This window comes from Bemisia tabaci, chromosome 9, assembly GCF_918797505.1.
Source record: "Bemisia tabaci chromosome 9, PGI_BMITA_v3".
NCBI lineage: Eukaryota > Metazoa > Arthropoda > Insecta > Hemiptera > Aleyrodidae > Bemisia > Bemisia tabaci.
The window spans coordinates 39,591,474-39,609,599 of record NC_092801.1 but is presented as its reverse complement, the minus strand read 5'-3'; the positions used below and the strand labels follow the sequence as shown (position 1 = coordinate 39,609,599).

At 40.1% G+C, this 18,126-nt stretch overlaps 1 protein-coding gene across 1 annotated transcript in view; it reads right to left on the bottom strand.

Moving 5' to 3' along the window:
- Positions 1–18,126, bottom strand: part of LOC109034183 (uncharacterized) — a 49,977-nt gene that overhangs the window by 19,987 nt on the left and 11,864 nt on the right. The window contains exon 2 of the mRNA XM_019047185.2: positions 17,188–17,451. Within this exon, the coding sequence (XP_018902730.2) occupies positions 17,188–17,451 (264 nt within the window). The remainder of the gene's footprint in view (positions 1–17,187; positions 17,452–18,126) is intronic.

Sequence of the window (18,126 nt, the reverse complement as noted above, 5' to 3'; positions counted from 1 at the left end):
AACCAAAAAACCTTGTCTCTTGGACTTTGTATTGATCTTTCATCATCTTTCATAGAATAATGATGACTATAGTCCGAAAATGCATACCTTAATTGAAGTGATTCAAAATTTCCGCTACAATTTTATTTTATCGAAGAGAAAAAGGATAACTTTATAGCTTGAGATTTAAACAGGATATTCTGCGAACAGAGAAGAAAAATCAAGGAAGTTTTGAAGAAATTAAATTGACTAGTTTCCCTTGGAAAAAATAAAGTATGACAGGAAGTCTACAACGCCGCAAACGGAGATACAGGGTTTCGCACTTCGACCATAGGTATCGATTACTGGAGGCGGAAAATGGGTATGGTATACCTCCATTACAACGTTAAAAAAACTCTGTACATATTTTATTTTTTCAAGAAATCTGAGCTGTTGATATTTTTGCACGAATGAAAGTTAACGCACAGAATTTTCCATGAAATACCGTTTGTTCACACTGAAAAAAAAGTTACGGGCTATATAGACACATCGTCCGTCCCGGGCTCAAAAGCCGAAAGTTCCGGGTGTTGGAGCTGTATCTTCGACTGCTCCGGGTGCTACGCCCGTAACTTTCGGCCTCTGAGCCCGGAACGCGGACGGAATGTCTATATAGCCCGTAAGTACGGCTTTGATGGCCGCAATTTGTTTTCAGTGCATCTTAAAAAAAAAAAAAAAAAAAAAAAAAAAAAAAAAAAAAAAAAAAAACTGTGGAAATATGCCTCGTCGCAATTGGAGATGCGCATTTCCCCATTCACACCATCGAAATTTCGTGAGCATTTTGAACGATGAAGCTTACTAGTTTCTCTCTAAAAAATGAAAGAAAAAAGTCACAACCGCGGCACAGATCATGCGATTTTACTATGGATATGCGACCTCTCTGAGGAAGCTTTTACGACGACTGTTGATTAAGATCTCGTATTATAGAGAACACTTTTTTGGTAACTTTAACCATTCAGCTTTTTCTCAGTGCAGAATAAACTTAATTTGAGCAAAGTTTAAAGAAGAATTCCGGATACACCAGGATGACACAAACGTGCATTTGATTTGAAATTGGACTACATTTTGCAATTTGGAACTATAAATTCTAGCCCGGTTTAAAAACAACGTATGTGCCACTAGTTTCTCTATGCACATAAGTGTTTTTCCAGAAGAACCAGAATTTATAGCTCCAAATTGCGAAATGCAGTCCAATTATGAGTCCTCAGTCGTGCCTTTCTCAGTCACGCCCGTGGCCTGTCATTGGAGCATGAACACAGAACAGGTTTGTAGCCATTGCCATCAACCCTTCTAATTTGAGTTACGTAAGGATTTCGGGCATGATATACAGTAATTTATCTAAGAATTACGTCTAAAAATGTTAAAAACCAGCTCACTGCCCTCAATATATGTGATATATCATTCAGTAAAGATGTACGTAACCCAGACCGTGTTTCAACATCCACCTGATTTCACAGATAGCGAGCTTACGCAAGTCAAGTTGTACTAGCTCACATACCAGTGGCGTGGCGTGCTTTGCGATATATCGATTGTTATGCCATTTACACCTATGGTAAAGAATCGATTATTAAGGTGTTTGCTGTTTATCGATCCTTTTCCATAGGTTTAAATATGGCATGACAATCGATATATCGCAAAGCACGCCACGCCACTGACACACACTTAGCGTCGTCTCCCGGACGAAGGAACGTAATTCCATTCCAAGGTTGTCAAATTGACTCAAACAATTGATTAATTTTACAGAAATGTCCCTGTGCAGTTTTTGTCCAAAATTTTTATGATTTCGGCATGAAATCTGGGGAATAATCAGTAAAATTTTCAGTAAAAATTGCCCAAGATTCTTTTGGTTAATATGCAATTCGCGAGGGGGAAATTTGGCAACATTGAAATGAAGTTACGTTATTTTGAGAAGGAAAAGGGGAAGGACGATAGAGCCTTTGGATATAGAAAATAAATGCCCATCCATGCACTGTCGTAAGTAAGATATTCTGTACAGGTGTAGAGAATAGGTTGAGTCAATTGGACGTATTTCTGTCAAACGGAACTATGTGTATTAAGACATGAGCCCTGAGATCCACAAGAATATATGCATAACAGGGCTCACGTCATAATGCACATACTTCCGTTTGACCGAAATGCGTCCAATTGAAAAGTGTGCGGATAGAGTAAAATTTACTGGCAATTAAAGTAATTAAGATAATCAAATTCAGTCAAATGAAGTCAAACTCGACTCTTAATTGGACGTATTTCTATCGAACGGAACTATGTGCATTATGACATGATCCCTGTTATGCACATATTCTGATGGGTCTCAGGGCTCATGTCTTGATGAAAATAGTTCCGTTTGACAGAAATATGTCCAATTAGTGCCAAAGTAGACTCCATTTCATCTCCGATATGAATACAGAATATAGTTTTTTAAAAAAAAAAAAAAAATAAAAGATCGTAAGCACCATCGTCGATGTCGATGAGCAAACCACCACCCACTCGTTTTTTCCTTTTAAAAATCTTGATACTGGTCATCGGTGTGTGACCCACTGTTTTTTATAATAGGCGGAAGCTCTGGGTTAATCGGACAAGATAATTCACACAAAATGACTCACGAGCTAGCTGGAGTTGCTCACGTAGTCTCAGGTGACTCACCGGTTGCTGGTTGAGCAATCGGGGGACTTACGGTCGCTGGAATGCGATATTCCTCCACGCAGTGGCGCCACAGTCGCATTTTCTACAACTTTCCACTTTCAGCGGAAGTGCGAAATCCTCGGGAGAATTGCACGATAAATTTTTTCTTGAAGGCACGATTCTGACAACTGACAGGAGATACGGTTGCAACATGCAGCGCTTTGACCGGGTGCAACAGACAGGAATCAAGTCATATAACGATGGCCAAAGTGCCAAACTACGTATTTCCATTATTGCTATATTTCGAAATTTTCTTTTATTTTTGTGTGTCTGAGTGCGGGGCGAAAATTCTACCCTCTGAAAAATATGAAATATTTCATAGCCTCGTGAAATCTCATGAAATATTTCCAATATTTCTAAAATTTCCAAAATTTCTAAAATTTCCTATATTTCTAAAATTTCCGATATTTCAATTCTTTCGCACGTTTCGTGCCACCCTGGTGGGCGTATGTACAATTGGAAGTATTTTTATCAAACGAAATTACGTGCATGAAGACATAAGACATGAGCCCTGATACCCATAGGAATATATGCAATACAGGGTTCACGTCATAATGCACATAGATTCGTTTGATAGAAATCTGTCCAATTATTGTACATTAAGATTTGCTGCTGCTGCAGTGCTGCGTCCAAATATGATGTGCTTATATTTGAGTCTAGAAGATGTTGATGATGATCTAAATCGTAGTATTACAATCTCTTGTACCTTTAATATCAAGTTAAGCGGTGAGAGCTTTTGAGGTTTTCGTGGCGTGGCTGTCGGTTGGAGAAAAGTGGAGCTCCGATGGAAAGTCTCATGACATCAAAATTAAGTGAAGAGCAGGAGCTGTCCGAGTAGCCCCCCCCCCCCCCCCCCGGGGTGAAGATATAAAGAAAGTGGAGTCGGTGGGTAGGAGAGGAGGAAAATATAAATGATAAAAGACGTCTGAAGTCACCATCGAAACTCAAACAGCAAGGTGAAATGTAACGTCCATATTATACGGAAAGAAGTTCATAAAGATGAATCATAGGAGTTGTCAAGTCTATTTTTATTTTTTCGTATTATTTATTTTTAAAGCGCTCAGCCGATGAGTGCGCTTTTTGTTTTCAAACCGCCTCTAGAATACAGAGGCCGGGAAGGTGGGCCTTGAAGAGCGCGAAGTGTCCTCTGGGGGTTGGGCCGCGTAGAAACCAGGGAGCGCGGGCCTCTTGTTATTTAATATTTTGCCTCTTCTTCGGTATTTTCTTACTTTGGCCCCTTTGAATAAAAAGAATGAAAATAATACTATAAAAGACCAAATCCAACCAATTTTACCAATTTTAATAATTACTAGCCCGATGTTACCAGTTTTGAAGATAGGGCCACAGTTTTCAATTTTATCTACGGATTTTTACAACCCGCATGCGATTTTCTCTGTTATTTTTTCGAAAACTTGAAAATCCCAGTTTCCGGACATACTGCTCTTTTCCGTAGGACCACGGAGATACGGCCGAGCCGGCACCCGCGGCGACGCTCGGGACGAAAGCTGTCTGACACGGCGCTAAGTTCGGGGCGCGGGCTTTTGATATGAATTTAATGTTAAGTAATGCCACTTGACATTGAGAGATTTTCCGCCGTGATAAATGGAAACAGTTTATAAACATGAGCCGAGGCCGCGATGGGGCGCGGGAGGGGTGGGGCGCATTTCGAATGCACCCCTACAACTAACCTCTGACCCGCAACCCTCGCCCCGGCCCCCGGCCCGCAATCATCTGGTAATTAAATGCTTCACCCCGCGTCGCCCTGTTGACTCCCGGATTCTATTACGCGCTTTATCGCTCCGCATTCAATTCCCCGTTTCCGCGTCTCTGTCAACCTAATTTCTACCCGCTTTCTCGTGGGCTTCCTCACAGGAGCCTTTGGATGGGGAAGGCTTGAAAGAGAAACATGTAAACTGATATTCAAAGAAAATGAATTAATGACTGTATACAATATTTATATAAGGGAGTCAGTTTTGTTTGTAAATAGAAATAAGCACTACTTCGAATTTAATGGAGAAAAAGAGAACTATAGAGGTAGAAATGAGGTGGACACAAGTATATCAGAGATACCAAAAGGAATGATTGCCAAAGGGCCCAAATACAATTGCTCAAAGATATACAACAAACTCCCTAGATATATTAAAGAAATTGAAGAGAGAAGCACCTTCTAAAGAAGAGTAGATACATTTTGTAAGGAGAATGTATTCTATAGTATTGATGAATATTTAGAGTAAATTATGTATATTAGATTTATAACAATTTTTACTTTGACTTTGTAATCTTTTGTTTTAAATCAAAAGAAACAATAAATTATTATTATTATTATTGAAAAAAAAATCTCGGGGTATTTACTAAGAAAAGGGTAAAATTACCAAGAATTGGACGCATTTCTGTCAAACGGAACTATGTGCATTATGACGTGAGCCTTGTTGTGCATGTATTCTTATGGGTCTCAGGGCTCATGTCTAAATGCATATAGTTCCGTTTGGTAGAAATACGTCCAATTCAGGGTTCTATTTGATCCCAGTTTTTTCTCGGTAAAATTACCATTTATGGAATTGGTGATTGTACCGAGAAATCTCGGTAAAATTATTGAGCTTTCTCGGTAATTTTACTGAACCTTTGTAGAAACGCCAATATTTTTTATCGACTGTGGTAGAATTACCAAGATAAAATGGCAAGGTTACCGGGAATTGATTACCGATAAAAGTGGTATTCTTACCTGAAAAAAAAAAAAAAACAGTAAAAATACCGGGTCTTAGGTAAGCTTACCAGTCTGTCTAGGTAAAATTACCAAAAATTGGTAAAACAAAGTGAGAAGGTAAAGGTACCAACGGACCTTGGTAAAAATGCCGAGAATTATTTTTCGGTGTGGCTCAAAAATTGGCAGTCCTTCCTCAAGTGGACGTATTTTTACCAAACGGAACTATGCACATTACGCTGAAATAAAACTCCGGCCGTGGAGACCGTACTTACGGGCTATGTAGACATACCGTCCCCGTTCCGGGCTCAGAGGCTGAAAGTTCCGGGCTTGGCACCCGGAGCAATCAAAGATACGGCTCCAGCACCCGGAACTTTCGGCCTTTCAGCCCGGAACGGACGGTATGTCTATATAGCCCGTAACTATATTTTTTTCAGTGAACATACGCCCTAAGACCCGTACGAATATATGTGTCGAAGGCAATTAGTCAAATCAGGCATTTTATCAGATGCCTAGGCCGGTAGTCAAATTTTGACAGTTTACGGAATCGGTACGTGGAATATCGATGGCTCTAATGTTAGAGACAAGGATGAAAGCTGGAAAGAGACGTGAAAACAAACCGAGGGAAGGCTTGATAGCAAATGAAAATGACTCGTTTTTTGAGCTTAAGTAAATTGGAATCTCTGAAGCGACCTTCCAACATAATTCCGAGGAAAACTACGAAACAGTGACAAATTGACAACGCTGCTAGCAGACATGTGACTTTATTAAAACAAGAGGAAGAAGGGTGGGTTAATGCGAGAAAAAAGTCAATTTCTGTCACAGTGGGCCATGGAGATGTAGCAGGGGGCTTGTCTCGTCGCATCAACCCTTACTCGAGCAGGGATGGGAGAGGGGATGTATTAAGGGAGGGGGAGGGCGGAGGGGTCATCTACAAATCAAATATCTGTGATTTCTAGGGATTGAGTGATAATGCACACATTGCTTTGGTGACGCGACGGGGGTTGAGGTGCTGCGCCTTTTCAAAAGTTGATTCCTATTTAACCATTTTAGAAAATATTTAACGTTTGATTGTTTGCTTGATTGACTTTTTCTCATAAGAAGATTAAGAAAAAAGAATGAGTAAGTAACTATAATATTCCAGTGGAAGGACCGAGTTTTGTGGCGATCATGCGTCGCAAAGCGCCAGAGATCGCTGTGACAGCAACTCATATGCATGTATGTAAATAACTATGACAGAATGTATAACTAGTAGACTGAATTTTTCAAAAAGTTGCTAACACCACGTGGCAACGGTGCCATGCAACTAATGAGGATTTTGAAATGCATTTTCTCTCGTGAAAATAGTGTACTTAAGTCAAAATTCAATCTGAGTCTCTGTTTGCGCATGAATAGGGATGGCTAATGATCAATGGTTGCTTATAGCTCATTTATTTTGAACAGAATTTGCACAATCTTTACAATACTGCAATTTTTTCGTAAAATGAAATTCACCTCTTTTTGTACCTACTGTACACGGAACACAAATATTGTCTCTTTTATTAGGAGTCAAAAATAAGGCGTTAAAAAAACGACGAAAGAGGGAAACTGACTGAATTTAAATTATGGATGAACGAGAAGGGGGAAAAAAACTATTGCCACCATTGGCTTATAAATTATTTCCAATCTATAAAAAACTACCATTCTTAAGAGCATAGGTAGTAGACTTCTGTCTTAAAACGCTCCTGACACATTCGAATATAAATTTCCCTTTAGATGTCATTCATCCAATTTTTCATCAGGTGTATTTGCGTGCCTTTTCATCACATCTAAACATCCTAATTTAAGTACCTGAATTCATCTCGTCCGATTTTTTACCTCCCGAAATACAACATCTCGAAAACAAAAATTACAAGTCGTCATTTGCGAAGGTTGGTAAGTAAGTGGCCGACAAAAGAGACGAGGACGAAGAAGGAGAAGAAGAATTTGAAGGACTTGGAGAGGACGTTGTGAAAGAAAAAAATGGAGTTAAGGATATAACTGGTAAAGAAAGAATCTGTTTAACTCGCTAAAGGCATCAATTTGGATCCGACAGACTGTTTGAAGAAGGACGTAAGTGATTCGGGGCTCCTCGATAAATAATGCTATTTTCCAAGCATGGTGTTCAATTGGACGTATTTCTGTCAAACGGAACTATGTGCACTATGACGTGAGCCCTGTTATGCATATATTCTCATGGGTCTCAGGGCTCATGTCTTAATGCACATAGTTCCATTTGACAGGAATACGTCCGATTGAGAGGCAAAGATTAAACAGTCGGCATGCGCCTTGGCTTACTTTCCGAGGGCCGCCCTAACGATTGGGAAATCCGTCAGTTGAGTTCATTGAAATCAAAATGAATTATCTCCATTGGTGAGATTGGCCCTGGAGCCTATGTAAATACATGCATGACAAGGCTCACGGTAGGATGGAGATATGTCTTTTCGGTTTGAATACATTCATTTAACCAGTCGATCGCACGCGATAAATAAGCCGTTGGCCCTGACGCGATAAATAAAATAAAAATAAAAGGAATCCCATTCCTGGCAAGCTCACCTGCGTGTTGATTTATCGAAGTTTATGAGACAGGTACAATTAGGCAAGCGGACCGGCCGGGAGCCCAACCCGAAACCTGGGAGAGATTGAAAATGGCGCCAATTCGCGCCCAGTTCTGAGTCAGCCATGGCGGTCGCCGCCCGCAGCCGTGCCAAGGCCGTGCGAATAAAAAAGAATATTGCCGAAATAGCCATGTTGCAAAGTGGGGCTGAGAATGGACCACTAGACAAGGTGCGAATTTCAGGATTCTGATACATGTTTCTTCACCAGAATTTCACGTAAAACACGATGCGCAGCTAGAACGAAAATTACCGAAATCAACTCTATACGAAGATATTTCGATTCAGTTAAATATTTAAAATCCGCTTATGAAATTCAACTTGGATTCACATCGCTGCAAAACATTCCGTCTCATACAAACTCAACCTCTGGCGTTGATTCACATCGCGCGCTAAACGTTATCTTGACAGTCTTTGCGATATAAAAATCTGGCAACTCAATCTTGACGCTTTGGCTCAGCTGTAGCAAATTGCTCATAGTTTGAACAACACATTGGTGCAAAATGAACATTGCTCGATTGAGAAGCTTGCTGAAACCGTTGTAGTGCGTCACGTAGAGCTTTGAGTTTCTCGTGAGCGGGTAGTTCAAATTCTTCGGACCAGTGTGAAATAAAAACGTTAATATCTTCGTTAAGAGTTGGTTTCAGTAATTTTCGTTGCGCAAATCGTGTTCTACGTGAAATTCTGGTTAAGAAACATGTATCAGATTGCTTAAATTCGTACCTTGTCTAGTGGTCCATTGCGGGGTTTCTCCCGGGGAGATGACGAGATTTCTGCAAGATTAAGAGGGTACATGCAGGCTGGAATTTTGGAACTCAGGGTTCCCCTTGAAAAAGTCCTTGACTGAAAATTAATCTCCAGAATGGATCTGTTGCACGCCTTAGGTAACGTCCAGTGAATAGACTTTTCGTAGGTATAATGACAAAAATCACACCGAAAAAAAAAAGAATGCTGATTTAACGTTCTAGGTGTAGAAAAGTGTGCGATGATCCACAAAACGCTGAATTAACCGCGAGAGCAGTTACTTCAGCGATGTCAAGATGTAAAACTAACTGTTGTGACGGTTAATTCAGCGTTTTGCGAGTCCCTTGTCGCACACTTTCTTTACATCCAGAATGTTGAATCTGCATCTTTTTTTGCGGTGCAGATAATAATCGAGGTGTTGAATTGCAATTTTTCAGAGAAAACCCCGTAAATATTTTCACATACACTGGAAAAAAAACACATTGGATCTAGAGTCCAGACTCTTAAAAACATCGACAAGAAAAAATACAACAGGGATACTTCACGCATTGCGCAATGCTTGAAGAATCCCCTTAGGTTTGTAGGCGCCAATGCGCGTTCCGCGCAATGCTTGAGGTATCCCCTTAGGTTTGTAGGCGCTGATGCGCGTTCCGCGCTGGCAGCATGCCACCGCTATGTGTTAGGTACTAATCGATGGTGAAAGTGCAGAAGAGCGTATCTCGGAAAACACGATTATCCAGGAGAGTAAAAAAACTGTCTCGTTCCTCCTTATTGTCAGAAGAAGGATAATGATTCTTGAGGATAGCAAGAATAAGATGCTTTTTTAGCGACTCTGTCACCATTTTGAATAATTTCCCGAGCTGTTAGGAAATACGGCAGAAATGCACATTCAACAATGCACTGGAAAAAAAAACACATTGGATCTAGACTCCAAACTCTTAAAAACATCGACAAGAAAAAATACTCTTGATTCAATCGGATTTTTGCTTACATCAAAAACCAAGCCTCTTAATTTGAGCTGATTCCCTTTTTTAAAGCAAAAATCTGATTGAATCAAGAGTAATTTTTCTTGTCAATGTTTTCAAGAGTTTGGACTCTAGATCCAATGTGTTTTTTTTCCAGGGTACAATTTTTGGCAGTTGTTCCATTCGGCGTCGAGAAAAATGGAAATTCCGCTGAATTAATATTAGAAAGTAAAACTAGGTTATTCCACAAGACGTTTACACAAATCAAAGTTTTCTTTCAGTTCCACCACCTGGCAATCATGTATAACTCACAATTGTCCGAGGAGCCCGTTGGAAATTTTGAAGCATGTGACTCAAGGCCACTCGATATAGAGGTTATTTTTGGACTATGAATCGCATAATTGCGTTCGAGAAGAAAACCTTGAGAAGGCATCGACCCCTCGGGTTGGCGTGTGGGCGAGGGAAAACTTGAATTTTCTCACTGAGCCCCATCAAGGAGGAGGAATTTTATTAGGTTCTAGGCGGAGCTCTACCATGCTACGCAAGAAGCGCAGAAGTTCGGTAGGAAACCATTGCAGATATGCGGTTTTCGCATTGTGTAGCAGAGCAAGAATCAAGTAAAAATTCGATGAAATTCATGAAAATAAAAGCGTGATTCGTTTGGAACAGTGGCATGTTCCCGTCAGGATTTTTTATGCCCGATTTTATTGTCATTGGAAACATGCGCGTGTTTTGCACCCGGCAGGAATTTTTGGCGCCGGAAAGAGCGGATGCCGCGAATCTTTTGGAATTTTAACTTGGATCTTGAGCTGGATTAGCTGATGTAAACACAGCAGAGACATGGTGATTTTGCTATTGAGTGTAAGTAAAAATCAGTATTGAATTTAATTTTTCACGATGGACGGAAAATGCTTATTAAAGTACGATTTCCCGCAGCGACAAATGGACCGCGTTGAGCAGGTAGGAACCATGCCACATCAGTTATTACCAAATTTAACTGGGCAATTTAATTTTTTACAAGAGAACGGATTCCTTTGAACGGAGAACGGAGTGCGGATTCCTTTGAAAATTTTAAAGAATTCGCTTCGAACTATGCAGAAACTCCACTGAAATCTGCACAAAAATCCGCACCATCGTTTTCATTTCAAAAATTAAATTGCCCGATCACATTTGGCAATAGCTGATAAGGCTGACAATAAATTTAAATCGTACGATTCAAATGACCGAATCTCTTCTTCGGTGAAAATCTATGAGAAACAATTTTGTTTCAAATGAGCTATTACCTCTATCATGAGGATTTAATTGCAATACAAATCTTTAACCATTCCTTTGCTAGATTTCCTTGTACTGAAAAGGACAGTTACCCAGTCTTGGCAACACTCAATAGCGATTGGGATGTATACTGAAATTCAACCCTTCAAATGGGATTTCTCATCTGCCGTTTCATCAAGAAACCCTTCAATTCTATCCACGTCAAATCGAGTCCTTAGATGCGAGCATTCAGACTCAACAACAACTTTGACCCCACCAGAAGATATTGATCTTAATTGCGACTTACTATCGGTCCTAGTTCTGAGCTTGACCGGGCCAACCGTAGTTGCTCACAACGCCCTCAAAAGTATCGCTTCGACTCGATGTCAGAGGATTGTCACCCTCCGGCCAAAGTATCAAAAGCGCCATGCGACGTTTCAAAATTTCCACCGCTATTTTATTTTTTTACAGAGAAATTGTTGATTGAATCCGTTTGAAAATTTAACTGATTTTTATCGGCAGCACAAAGAAAATTCAGCGAAATTTTCGAACAGCTTCGTTGAACAATTTCTCTGTAAAAAAAGAAAACAGGCGTCGGAAATTTTGAAACGTCGCATGGCGCTTGGGATACTTCAGCCGGAAGGTGACGAGATCACGATTACCGCTGAATTATACTCTGCACAGAGAGTACGTCGATTTTGAAACTGAACAGAAAAAAAACAGATACCTCCATTGCAAAGTAGGATGATTCCGAAGAGGCTAAGATAGCATTTTAGGCCACTTTTGCCATATTGGATTTTATAAATTTTGAAAATTTGACTGAAGGTTCGACTTTTACGTCAAAAAATGCCCCCGACACCAATCCTCACCAAAATGAATCATACTGTAGCCGATCAGTAGGACTTTACAATTGGTACCAGGCAATTTGCGAAAGTTAGTGCGCCTTCATTTCCGTCTGATACTGTGCAATACTCCTGTGGCGGAATAGTTGCTCAGAGCGCCTGGCAGATCACGATTACCGTAGAAATCACACTCTGGTGCGTGTGAAATGACGCATTTTCTCATCATCGACGCTGAAGTAAAATACATTTATCTTATTTAATTTGCAGCGTTGCAAGCCTCTCAGTGCCTTCTCTAACTGGATCAATAAAAATACTAAAATCTGCCAATAATTTTCCGAGATATGATGAAAATATTCTTTTAATGTTTCATTCAAGTCAATTCGCATGCTTTCGTTAAAAAAAGGAAAGAGAAGTATGAGTTGGAGCCTGTCGAGGAACAAAATCGGATCTGATGGTGAAATACAGTGTATTCAGTGTTTTCAAAATCGTGCCACTTCTTTTTTTGAGTACTCGAAATATGTACGGTATTTAAATTCACACAATTATTTTCCTATAAAATTCTCAATTTTTCGGTGGGAAACAAAAACTTTTTGTTATTCTGGGAGAATATTTTGATAATTATGAAAAAGCAACATTTTTACGACACTGTATTCGCGTTGGTTCCTTTTTGCTAAATGATGCGCTCCATTTGTGGTTCATCCGCAATATCACTTGTTTTCATAAGGACATTAATGACAAATGGATTGCATTTTGCAAAAAGGAACCACAAGTATTCCAATGTCGCTAAGATTGTGCAACTTGTTTCACCTTGCAAATAGAAACTGATCATTTGAAAAAGTTTCATCTTTACTCCCTATAAATTGTGAATTTAATACAAAAATCACCTCTGTAAATTTAATTTTTTTCATGATTTCTATACATTTTTGCAAAGAATGTAAGTTGTGCAATTCTAGCAACATTGGAATGATCTTGGTTCCTTTTTGCAAAACGCAATACAAATATTATGTGTCTAAATTGAGCCAGAAATTGTAGTTTTATATTGCAAAATGTAGTCCAAACATTCATAAGGCCAGGTTATAAGGGTGTAGTGGTGCACGGAGAAGAAGCAACGAGGGGCTGTTCGAGAAAAAAATCGACTTATCGCGAAGACATTCGACAGCGGGAAAGGATTAGATTCCGACAAGATTCTGCGCGCCTTCCTTCCTTCCTTCCTTCCTTCCTTCCTGAGCGGATTTCCCTCACAGCCGGGGGCCGGGAAACTCATAAAACCCCATTGGTTGACAAAGTGCGCAGGTCGACCGCGGGGGTGGGGGTGGGGGGTTAAGACGGAACCGCAGGGGGCGGGGTGCATTTATTAGCCTTTTTCTTTTCGCCCCGACAGAGTGAGCTGATGCCGACTGTGGCAAAGAACTCTCGATTTTGTGCAGAGACTTTATTCTTAGTATAACATCTTGGAGGTGTAGCAAAGGCTCTTACACGAGAACAAAATTTGCTGAAGGGGCAAAACTTTAAAAAAATACCGAGGAAGGCGCTGAAAATCAAGATTATCAAGATATGTAAAATATCAAATGAAAGGGGGGCACTGGAAAAAAAACACATTGGATCTAGAGTCCAGACTCTTAAAAACATCGACAAGAAAAAATACTCTTGATTTAATCAGATGTAAGCTTAAATCAAGAACCAAGCCTCTTAATTTGAGCCGATTTCCTTATGATTTAAGCTTAGATCTGGTTAAATCAAGGGTCCTTTTTCTTGCCAATGTTTTCAAGAGTCTGGACTCTAGATCAAATGTGTTTTTTTTCCAAAGAGGGGGCAATCGCCTTTAGTTTCAAGGTGTATTTGTGTAGTTTTCTTTCGTAATTTTTTTCAAATTTGATTATAAATTATGGATATTTATTGGAATTTCCGATAGAAACACGAAAACGCTACGTGTTCAACCGTGACAGCCTTTATTTTTCCGAGTTAATAATTATTTCAGCAAGCAGAATGCCATCTAGCCGAAAATGAAGGTGTTCTTAAACTACATAACCGTATAAGTTTATTCATCACTCTTTGTCTTTTCTGAAAAGTCAGGTCCGACGGACATAATATGGGGTCATTCAATGCTTAATTGCTAAAAATATGAAAAGCCGTAATTTTTCTGCAGAAATTGATGACAAATTTGAGTCATGGAAGCCTCAAAATGCGTCCAAATAAAGTTAAAATTTCACAAATTTTCCAGGTGTGTTGAATACGACAATTCGAAAGTATTTTGTGCTGAATGTAAAAAAAGTGCAGTTGGTCTGCGGCAATGCATGGAAGTCAAAATAGATTTTGAATTTCAAAAATTTTCCTGGGGAGGCCCTCCGAACCCCCTTAAGCGGGGAGGGGGGTATTCCATTACCCCAGAACCCCTCGTGGTAGGGGGGGGGCCAGGTACCTTAGCAAAATGACCTAGGTGCGCCTATGCCTTACATACTGTCCTCATTTTTGGCGGGGCAGTACAGTTCGGAGGCAGTAAAATATCTTCCCCCCTAATACCCCCTAAATCTGGCAACGGCGAGTCCTTTCATTTCGAGTCGGGCATCGTCTCCAGAATAAGAAAGCTCGGCGCGAAATGGCGCTTCATTTCCGGTGCCTTTTCTTCTCCTCGCGGCTCTTTAATTCCGCCGAACTTTCGACGCCTCAAAAAGTTCCCGGCGAAAAGGCGAGGGCACGAGGGCGGGGGCGGAGGAAATCCCTCGGTCGAACCGCGGTGGAAGTGGCGCATCGTGCTTTACGATTCGCGGGCACGGTTGTCAGAGCATGCGATAAAATACGGATACTTCACATGAGTTTAAATAGGATAAAAGTACTGATTTGTCAGCACAATCTGGCAACCATGTTTCGAGCACGTACCTTGCATCGAAAGCCCGTAAAGTTCAGATTCTTAAGACTTCGATACCGGGATTTTGCGCCACTTCGACGGCAAACCGACGGAAAGATGCTTGATTCAGGAAGAAAGGGTGACAAATAAAGAATCCCTTTGATAGAAATTCTAAATCTATGTTGACTTCCACGCATTTCCGCAGACCAACTGCACTTTCTTTTACATTCAGCACAAAATACTTTCGAATTGTTGTATTCAACACACCTGGAAAATTTGCCACCATTCAGAGCCTCTTACAAAAAATTATTAGAATCGTTTGAGTGGTGATGGAAATTTTACTCGCGAAAATAATGAGTTACCTACACCAATGAGGAAAAAGTTCGACTCTTATTGAACACGTAACATTTTCTGCGGGCTGATTTTTGAGATTTATAGACATAGCTATAGACAAAGAAGACGAAGGATGTGGAGGGATCCCATTTGTGGAAGCGGGTGGTCGCAGTGGACATAGGATTTAGGTAGTAAACTAACTAACGGCAACCAACAAAGACCCCATATTTTGTCTATAATTTACCCCCTTAGTTGATAAGAAACAACCATTAGAATCGCTCCATACTCCATTTGTCTTCTTTATCTATCGCTTTGTCTATCAATTTCAACAATCAGCCAAAATGTTTTTGCGACCGTTGTTTCTATGGCCAAGCACCTAAGTAATCTAAATTAACCGTGAAAATTCGATATTCAGTATAAAACAAAGTTCAATCCCAAAATGTCCTTTTTCATCCACGAATTGACTTCGATCGATTTTTCTCAAAAGGTCCGGTCACGATTCATTGCTTAACTGGACGGATGAATAGACGGGGTAATCGGGAAAGCGTGATAATAAACGGAAAGCCCCCTAAATCGCATTGGAGTGGACCGTTGACCATTCCGATGGTAAATGACTCGTTCCTTAATCCCGTCTCCCAGCGGAACGGGGGCCGAGATAAACATCTCGGACTTCACACCGACGTAATTGTTTCTCCACCACCCTTCATCTTAACTACCCCTTCTCGCGAGCCTCGCCATAGTGCGTCGCTGCCAGTTCTCGCTCGAGAAAGCTTCAGTCTTTTCATAAAAGCAAAAAATTCCAATTTTTTTTGTAACTGATTTATCTATTAATGGAGAAAAGAAACACTAAGAAGTGGCCCGAACTGTATGTAACAAGGAGAAATAGTGCTGGGTCCATACCGTTTCGCGGGGAAAACAAAGCCAAGAAGTTCCAAAAATTAAAATTAGAGTCCAAATTAATTTTTTTGAACTCTAATGCGCACCAGTGCGAAACTGAGGGGGAGTTTATCTATTAAGAGGGTGGTAAAATAGTGCTGAGTCCTCACCATTGCGCGGGGAAAACAAAGTCAAAAAGTTCCAACAATTTCAACTTTTGGAAATTTTTGGCTTCATTGTTTTCCAAGCGAAATTGTGTGGACTCAGCACCATTTCACCAGCTTGTTACATACAGTTTGAGGCATTATTTAGTGTTTTTTCTCTTTCCATTAAGTGGACGTATTTACGCTAAAAGGAACTATGTTTCACACAAACCCTATGCACACAGTTCTTTTTAGCATAAGTACGTTCAAGTATATAATCACCGTTTAGCATTTTTATAATTTTCAGATTTTTAATTTCATAAAAACTTTTAAAATTTTAAATATTGAAGATGATATACCTGGGACCTATATACCTAAGGATAAGAATAAAGTATGATTCCTATATCTATCTATCGACAAAAGTATAGAATTTTAGAAGCATCGCATGAAAAATAAGTGGAGTTTCGTTAAAGAAAATCTCCTTCGACGGAGTTGAAATTCGTACACAGTGTCTGTGAGGTTAAAAATAAGTTTAGAAAAGTTTCAATAGGTAGGTCAAACCAGAGGTGGACGTATTTCTGTTAAACGGAACTAAGCGCCAACTTGAGTTCCTTTTGAGGATTTTAGAATCCCGGATAGCGCATTTTGTCAAATGGACCCAAGCGCTATGGAAAAGCATTGCGAGTATAGGACGGAACGAGCATCGCGCTCCGCAACACCCGCCAATCCAAGCCCCCCTCTCCCTTCCTCCCCCGATGGCGCTTAGTTCCGTTTGATAGAAATACGTCCAGGTAGAGTCCCTTTATACTGAGAGTCAAGACAATTCGGCTCATGGATGTCACAAACGGGAATAAAGATTACAGAAATTGAACGTTTTTCGTAATCTTTGATCGGCCCATTCTCAAATGCCTTTCTCCGTTCCTCCTCTCATTCCGTTTGTTCCTTGCCGAACCCGTAATTCCCTGGTCCATTCCAGATTATAATCTTTGCAATTGGTGATAATGTAATCTTTATTCCCGTTTGTGACACTGTGGAGGCCTAAAATACGGGAACCAATCAGAAATGGATTCAAATTGTCTTGACTCTCAGTATAAAGGGACTCTAGTCTAGGTAACGAAGACATCAGAAAATGATAAAGGGAAAGAAGAGAGACTCACCGATTTCTTCCTCGGTGTCAGAGAGATCCAGGTCGATAGGAACTGTTCCGTTGAAAGTGCTTTTCATGTAGGAAAGGTGCACGAAGAGAAGTTTTCCTGCCCTTTTGGAGCCTGCCAAAGAAACGAAGTCAGTCAAAGAAAGCTCTAGCAGCTTGGCCCCCTCGGGAGGAAATTTCTTTGCGTCAGGACAAGACCTTAAATTGAACTTCTCAGAGCACCAACACAGCCATGATTTGATGTTTTCCATCGTCCAGTCACCGGGGTCTGCAATCATACATTCAGAAGAAGCTATGGAATTTACGACTTTACTCCAGATGTGCGATTGTATTCTGCTGTGCTAAGGGAAAATGCCATGTGAGTCTTCATCCGATGCTGAATTTCCTTTTGCAAATCACTAATTTTCAGGAAAGTGTTTGAATATTTTTTTTGCCCATTTCTCAGATAGTTTTGTTTGTAATTTGATCTGAAGTGTCTGAAAATTTCAAGGAAAAATATTCATAATTTTCCTCAGAAATGAACATTTTATCGAAGAAAATTTGGTAACTCTCGAATGTGCATGCGGCGTTCTTCCTTTGCACGGCGGTATATTATTGATGAACTTTTTTCATGGTAAAATTGCGTTGAACATGTGAGGAGCTCGGAGGACAAGGTGCATAAGTGCAGTATAGAAGAAAAATGAGATTTAATTTTAAAAAAATTAATGGTTTCAAGTAAAACTAATCTCAATGAATATTCGGTGAAAAATTCGCTCCCAAATTCCAATTTTTAAGCATCAAAAAGTCAGTTTGAACTTTCTCTCCGTCATAAGAATCCATGTGATTTCAGAACTTCAAACACGTGTTTCTCGAGATACCAAAAACTGCTCTTATGCGTCTTGTCTTCCAAGCCCCTCAATTATAACCTCAAAAGAGAGAAATTTGAAAGAAATTTACAATGTCG